General features: G+C 57.3%; 1 protein-coding gene across 1 annotated transcript; it reads right to left on the bottom strand.

Annotated features, from left to right (window-relative positions):
* Positions 1-5,326: 5,326 nt before the first annotated feature.
* LAPTM4A (lysosomal protein transmembrane 4 alpha) lies at positions 5,327-7,660 on the bottom strand (the record flags this gene model as incomplete). The annotated part of the gene is made up of 7 exons (XM_044683531.1): positions 5,327-5,442; positions 6,073-6,171; positions 6,265-6,360; positions 6,607-6,729; positions 6,853-6,929; positions 7,031-7,301; positions 7,560-7,660. Coding segments are annotated over 7 exons (842 nt in total), but the record flags the coding sequence as incomplete, so codon positions are not given.
* Between the last annotated feature and the right edge of the window lie 207 nt (positions 7,661-7,867).

Below are 7,867 nucleotides of genomic sequence, written 5' to 3'. Positions count from 1 at the left end.
CAAAATAAACCCCTGTACAACCCCCCAGACTATAGAAATTTCCCCTCAAATCAGCCCAGCAGAAAACCAGCAGTTAGTGAGTTAATGCAAGCTTCTAAAGTTCCCAGCAAGAAAATACCTGGCCTGGGTTTGCTTCCAAACTCCTACAGACCAAAGAAACGGTGAAACACAAAGAAATTAAGGCAATGACAAACTAGCACAGAATCACCCCACCAGAACCGTATTCTTAGCAATCCTATAGCAGAAAGAACACCAGGGGAACAAAACTTGGACCAGACTGATATTATTGTATCTCATTGGATGTAATCAACTACCATAACTATCTCCTTGATTGATGATGGGAATGAACAGTATAACGTAACTATATACATAATATAATTAGTTAAAATATAATTAACTATAATGCTTAGCTAGGAACTGACGTACTTGTACCTTACGCATGGCTGAAAAGAATAAGTTCAAACTAAGCCAGACCGTAATGAATAATTCTTGACAAGCTGCTTCTTTGTTTAACCACAGTAAGATATTTGGTAAATGTCAATCTTGTGATGTTTCAGAAGTTAATATGTGATTTTGAATGTATGGGAAGAAAAAAAACCTGTATGAGATCATAAAGAAAAGAGGGTATAAAAATTAAAATCAGCAGATGGCACTTCAGATCAGCCACTGCAAACCTACTGGGTCTCTGGCTCTTCTCACTCCAATTTTGATCAATTGTCCCGCCCCCAAGGGGAACTGGACTGTTGGTAACCCCCCCCCCCGCCCCCTCCAGCACCGGGCCATTGGCCTCCTTGCTGTTCACAAGACTCTTCATCTCCAGACTCTGGCGTTTTCACTCAGCTGTGCCCCCTGCCCAGACACTTTTCCATGCCTGAAACTGTCTCCCTCTTCATTTCCCCCCTCCCCCCGGGGCTTCCTACCCGTCCCAGCCGCTGCCCTGTGTTCTAAACAAGCCTTCCCTGGCCCCATCTGTCGCCTCTAACTCTTCCTGTTTCTGGCTTGTTTGTGTATCTGTGTTGCCCCTCCCCCAATCCCCCCCATTAGATGGGGAGCTCCCAGAGAGCAGGGCTTCTCCCTCTTTGGTTGGAATTCCCAGCACTTAGCTCTCTCCCTGCTCCCTCCCCTCCCAAGCACAGCCTGCCCAGTTCTCCAGCCTCTCTCTAGGTTGAGCCTCCCAGCGGGTCTCTCTTGCCAAGATCTCCTCAGTCTGGTCCATCTTCCCCTCCTCTGGTCATCCCCAAGAGAGGTCTGACAGTCACTCCTAGTCATCAGGGGCTCCTGGTGGCTTCCAGAATCCCCAGCTGGGCCTCTTCAGCCTCCACCTGCCTCCCCAGACTCCCTCCAGTCAGGAAACACCCATTAAAGCCCTGCTGTGTGCCAGCCACTGTCCTAAGGGCTGGAGGGGAAAAGGTTGTCTCTGCCAGGGAGGCTAACTTGGCAGTGGGCAGCCCAGGTGCCTGGGGGGGGTGCCTTGAGAAATGCCAGCTGACTTGGGGGATTCAGGGAGAGAGGGAGGGGGAGAGAATGAGAGAGAGAGAGATTAAGAAAGCAAGTTTCTGTTCTACTCACCAGGATTCTCTGAACAGCAGGGGCAGTAGGAAGGGCTGGATTTCCAGCAGAAGGACCAGAGTTCCAATCCTACCTCTGCTACTTGCCCCTTTGTGATTTGGGGTAAGTTCATCGTGCCTCCCCAGCATGAAGGGTTTGGACCAGATGCCCCCCATCTATGGTTCTGTATCTGGGGAAGGGGAAGACTCGGGGCAGCTCATGGAACTGTCCAAACAATGCAGGTGCTGAGTACAGAGAAGCCTGGGAAGACTCACACCCACCTAGGGGGGCACTATGTGCAGGAAGCCATCAAAGCCCATGACTTTTAGCACAGCTCGTCACCAGTTCTGGCATCTGCAAAGCAGGGGTCAGAAGGATGGAAATTTCTCACTCAGTTTCCCCTATGTGACTCTTTTCTCAGTAGCATTCACTTGTATTGAAACTACTGCAATCAGTATCCTTGTTCAGCCCCAGCGAGACACAGAAAAACAATACAGCTTCATGGCAAGAACAATCCCAGTCACAGACTATGCACTGTCCCAAACAAACCCCCATAGTACAGAAACTTCCCCTAGAATCATCCCCGTAATAAACCAGCAGGTAGGGAGTTAATGCACGTTTCTAAATTCCCCAGCAAGAATGTGCCTGGCCTGGATTTGCTCCCAAACTCCCACTGACCAAGGAAACAGTGAAACACAAGGAAAACAGGGGAATGACAAAGTAGCCCGGAATCACCCTTCCAGAACTGCCTTCTCATTGACCCCATAGCAGAAAGAACAGCAAACATACTTCTTAAAAATATAGTGAAAAATGAAAGAATAGGGGAGCAGCTGGGTAGCTCAGTGGATGGAGAGTCAGACCTAGAGACGAGAGGTCCTAGGTTCGAATCTGACCTCAGACACTAACCAGCTGTGTGACCCTGGGCAAGTCACTTGACCCCCATGGCCCACCCTCACCACTCTTCTGCCTTGGAGCCAATACACAGAAGTTAAGGGTTTAAAAAAAAGAATGAAAGAATATAATGGGAGCAAAATTTGGACCAGCCTGATATTATTGTATCTTATTTGATGTAATCAACTACCATAACTATCTCCTTGATTAATGATAGGCTTGAATAGTATAATGTAACAATAGGCATGATTTAATTAGTTAAATATAATGGACCATTATGCTTAGCGAGGAAATGATGTTCTTGTACCTTACGGGTGGCTGAAAATAAAAAAGTTCCAACTAAGCCATCCTGTAATGAATAATTCTTGACAAGCTCCTTTGTTTAACCACAGTAAGATAATTAGTAAACGCCAGTCATAAGATATTTCCAAAGTTAAGGTGTGATTTTGAATGTACGGGAAAATCATAACCTGTATGAGACCCTAAAGGAAAAAAAGGTATAAAAATAAAAATCAGCAGATGGCACCAGAGAACAGCCTCTGCAATTCCACTTGCATTCTGGCTTGTTTTCATTTCATTTTGGCCACACCATCCCGCCTCCAGAGACCCCCGAGCGGAGAGCGGAGAGCGGAGAACGGGCTCCTCAAAACTGGGTGTGGAACGTGGGCATGTGATGGCAGATTTGGCCAATGTGTTTGCTGAATTGTCTCTCTCCCCTCAGCCCTCTTCTCCCCCCACTCATCTCTTCCTCGCCTCCTCCCACTTCTTCTTTCCATTCCTCTCCTTTCTCCCTTTTCTCTCCCTCTCCTTTTCCTCCTTTCTCTCCTTCTCCCTCCCTTTCTCCTTCCCTCTCCCTTCCTTTTTCTCTTGCCCTCCCCATTTCTTCCTTAAATAAGAGGTGGCTTCCTGGAAGCTAGAGAAGGAAGGTGTATTGTGGGAAACAAAAGTCTTGGTAAAAACAAATTCTCTTGATAACAGATGGAGGGGTTGGCCCAGTCGAGTTGGGGCTCTTCCAGACCTGCACCTACAGCCTGTCTCAGGGGGCAGCCACTATTGGCCCTCCAGGAAGTGTTCTTGCCTTCCCCCCTCAGCCCTCAGGGCCACAGGAAGGGGAGGCCCTCCATGCACCAGTGAGAAGACAGACCCTGAGCTCCCTTTGCTCCTGCCGGAGTCAGGCTGGACCACAGGGACTTCCCACCAGGACCAGGACTACAAAAGCCGGGTTCTGCTGGCCCCAAGGTGGAGACAAGCCTCTGGCCTCTGGACATCTCACAGGCCCCATTTGCTGACTTTCCAAAGCTTATCCAGCCTGGAAAAACCAAAGCTCACCAGCCAAAGGCCTGTTTGCCTCCAGTGCTGGCATGGATAAAAGCTCGGCCTTCTGCAGAGGAGGCCCAGGGCCATGGAGGAGAGGGAGGAGGGCCCAGGGGACGCGGCCTCTTGGGGATCCGCTTTCCTCAGCTGTCAAATGGGGGTCTGCCCCGTGGTTTAAGGGGTGTCAGCAGGCTGAAATGAGATAAAGTGGTAGCAGAAGCACATGGCTGGCTGGAAAGAGGCCACGGGAGGCGGATGCAGGGGACACACTGCTGGGCTTGCTTCGGAGACCTGCTCCTTACTGAGCCCCGGAGCCATTCCCAGCCCCAGGGAGCCACTGGTGTGCAGTGCGGATCTCGGCCTCCACTTCTGTAAAATGAAGGTATCGGGGTGGCTCGTGGACAGTGTGCTGGGCCTCGGATTCGGAAGAGAGCCGGCATGGGTTCAAGTCTAGCCTCAGACACTTTCTAGCTGTGACCCTGCACAAGTCACTTCACCCTGTTTGCCCGTTTCCTCATCTGTAAAGTGATCTAGAGAAGGAAATGAGCCGCCACAGTGGGACACGACTGAACAGCTGCTTCTTCCAGCTCCCCCAAGAAGGCACCACACACATCGGGCCCAGCTCAAGGGGTGCGCAGGACACCCCGTCCTTTCCAGCTTGCCCCATTTCAATGAACGGGCAGCAGGTGAGAGTTCTCTTCCCAGACTCTCCTCTCCTCGTTCTCCCTGTCCGGCGTCAGGGGAGCCCCACGAGGCTCTGCCTCGGCCCCCCGTCTCCTCTTGGAGCTCCCTCGGTTCCAGGGATCACCTCTATCACTAGGAGCCTCAGATCCCCGTAGCCACCTCGGGTCTCCCTCCGGAGCTCCCCTCCGCCATCTCCTGGACCTCAGACTTGGCGCGTCCCAAGCGGAGCTTCCCCAGCCTCCCCCCAAACCCATCTATCTTGAGAACATCCCCCTCCTCGGAGCCAGCCAGGGGTTCAGCCTGTCCTCAGGCCCCCATCCTCTGCCTCGGTCATCCGGCCTTTAAACCCTTCCTTGTGCGAGCTCAGCCTCGGACAGAACAAAGGAAGGGCCGGACACCGGCGGCCCGTTGGCGGCCTGCCTCTAGGTCTGGGGCGCACGAAGGAGAGGTCCGAGGGCCACACCAAAGCCCTCCCGGTGCCTCCCCCGCGAGGCTTCAGGCTTCCGGGGAGCCACTATGGCCGCGGCTCTCCCTACGGCCGTCGGGAGGAGACGAGGCAACACGAGCCGGGCAGGCAAAGGAGCTTTTGTGGAAAAGGTTTATTAATGCGTCTTGCAGAGGGCGAGCGTGGGGGGCGCACAAAGGACGGCGGGACGCCTGCCAGGCCCGGGCCGGCTTCCTCCTGCTCGCCGTCTCGAGGACGTCTCGGGTGGAGGCCCGCCAAGGCCCACGAGCGCCCGGTTCCCCGAACACCAGCCCGGGCGCGTCCCCCAGAGCCCGACCCTCCCCGCACGTTCCACGGGGCTCTTCCAACAGAGGTTCGAGCGACCAGAAAAGGGGGCGAGCGAGCGGCGAGGCTCTCCCGCAGGCGGACAAACGACAAGGCAAGGCTGGTGTAGTGTTTATTAACAAAGCCTCGCTCCTGCGGCCTCAGGCGGGGATATAGGGAGGGGGGGGGTCCTTCTCGGGCATCTTCACAGCCATCTCGTAGGTGGGCAGGACGTACTGTGGAGGAAAAGGGCCGCGTCAGCCCGACCACCGGCCGGGGAAGACGGCCCGAGCGGAGGCCAGAGCCGGGCCAGGGAAGGGGAGACGGACTGCCGGGGCCTCCGAGGCGGGGACGCCCAGCATGGAGAAGGGCCCCGGCGGCTCCCCCGAGGTCTGGGTGGGGGTCTCCGCGGAGGCGGGGGAGGCTCAGGAGGGACGCGGGGGGTGAAGGGGGCCCTTCTAGAGCGGACGCGGTGCCCGGCTCTCGGCACTTCTTCTAGCGCGGGGGCAGGAGGGAGCCGAGGTGAGGGCCGAGGGGGGGGGACGGCCGCAGCGTACGCAGAGAAGGGAGGCGAGTGGGCCGAGGCTCGGGGGTTAAGGCCTTGGAACGTCGCCGTGGCCCCAGTGACCGGTGGCCGTGGGCTTGGACGTCTAGATGACCAGAGCCGGGGGGCGGCTCGCTGGACAACAGAATCTGGACTCAAAAGTCTCAGCAGGAGAGAAGCTGGGCCTGAGCCGAGCCGGCTCATCTTAATGGGGGGAACATCAGAACCGGGCGCTCCGGGGGAGGGGCCCGAGAACGGGCCGTGACCCCCCCCCCCCGGGACAGAGCAGGATCCACGTCCCACCCACCAATGGGGGCCTCACCTGGGGGGGAGCCTCGAAGGCCGGGTACACCGCGATCTCGGGCAGGTTTCTGTTGCTGATGTATTTGTAGCAGTTCCAGACACAGTTGATGAGATACGCCTGAGGAGAGCCGAGAGCCCGCCGTCAGCCCGCAGCTGAGCACCCCGCCACGGCCCCACCACGGCCCCGCCACGGCCCCGCCCCGCCCCCTACCTTAAAAATGATGAAGAGCGTGAAGGAGACGAGGACCAGGAAGAGGAGGCAGCTGGAGTCCAGCGCCAGGAGGTCGTCCTTGTAGGGGAACGCGGGCTGCGGGGACAGGAGGGCCGAGTCCGCTCAGCGGCGTGGCGGGCTCGCGGGCCCGAGGCTGGGGGGACCCCACGGTAGGACACGCTCCCCCTCCGCCTCCCCGCCTCGGGGCCCCCCTCTGCCCAGTGTGAGGCGGCAGGCGTTCATTCTAGCCCGGGGAGGCCCCCAGAGAAGCACCGCGTCGGGGCCAGCCAAGGCTGCTTCGGCCCAGGGTCCGAGAGGGACGAACACGCAGAGGCCACTCACCAGCTGGTCCAGATAATCTTTGATTTTCGGCAAATAGGTGAGAGAGCTGATGGCCACCAGGCAGCTGAGGACGAAGTCGAAGAGGCGGTAGCAGAGGAACGGGATGAGCCAGCCCACGCGGTGCTGCCGGAGGGAGAAGCAGGTCAGGGAGCCCCCTGGGGGTGGCCGTCTGCCCGCCGAGCCCCCTCCCCCCAATCCTTAACGAGAGGGGCCTGGCGGCCGGCCGTGGCCAGGCCGGACACTCACCGCGGCGGCTCCGTACACCATCATGGCGCTGATCGTGAACATGAGCAGCGAGAAGGCGAAGAGGACGCAGGCATTTTCTAAAGGCAAACGCAGGTGAGCTGGTCAGGGACGGCCAGCGGCCTCAGGCCGGGCTCTCGGGGTCGGGCCCGTCCGCCTCCCCCTCGGGGCGCCCACTCACCCGCCATCCTCTCGGAGGAGTAGTAGTTCCCGATGACCTCATACTGGATGTTGACGGGGGCCACAGTGTTGGGGTGAGTCACCTCCACGGTCAGCAGGATCCCCACCAGCAAATTCACCACCTGCGGGAGGAGGCAGCCGCTGGGCAGGTGGGCAGTGCCAGCCCCGCCCTCCAGACCCCTGGACGGCCCCAGGAGGCCCCCCCGCACCCACGACCTCCAGGGCCCCTCCAGGCCTCCATGAGGACCCCCCAAACCAAGCCCAGTTGGTTTTCAGCCAAACTAAACCCAGAGACTTTTTTCACCCCAAAATCAGGACCTGTTTTTAGAAAAAGAAAGTACTAACCGCCCCCCACAAAGACCCGGGCGGCTCAGCCCCAAGCTCTAGTCAGACTAGGCCCAGGGACCAAGCCTTGAGCCTGAGTTCTAATCCTGCCCGGCACCGGACAACCCATTTCTGCATTAGCTGAAAGGGAGGAACGTTTCTCCCTTTGAAGGCTGGTCACTCGGGGGCTCAAGGAGTGACCCCACAAGCCCGCTGCTCTCGGGGGCCCCTCCAGGCATCAGTTCTGGAATCAGAGCGTTCCAGCCAGCTGAAGGGGCTAGGTCGGGGCTGATCTCATCCGCAGATCCTGCACGTGCCCAGACACAGTTGGGGGGTTCTGTGGGCTGAGGGGAGCCCTAAGAGCTGGCCAAAATGCAAGCCTGTGACTTGAGGAGGGAGAAGGGCCTGGGGAACTGGAAGGAGTCAGGCCAGGCGGGGCTCCGGGGTTCCCTCCCTTTTCTGCGCTTCCCTGCAAGAGAAGAAGGCACAGTCCACACCGGAAGGGACACTGGGG

The sequence above is a fragment of the Gracilinanus agilis genome, unplaced genomic scaffold (assembly GCF_016433145.1).
Source record: "Gracilinanus agilis isolate LMUSP501 unplaced genomic scaffold, AgileGrace unplaced_scaffold24161, whole genome shotgun sequence".
NCBI lineage: Eukaryota > Metazoa > Chordata > Mammalia > Didelphimorphia > Didelphidae > Gracilinanus > Gracilinanus agilis.
The sequence above is the reverse complement of the archived record's forward strand: the minus strand, read 5'-3'. Positions and strand labels throughout refer to the sequence as shown.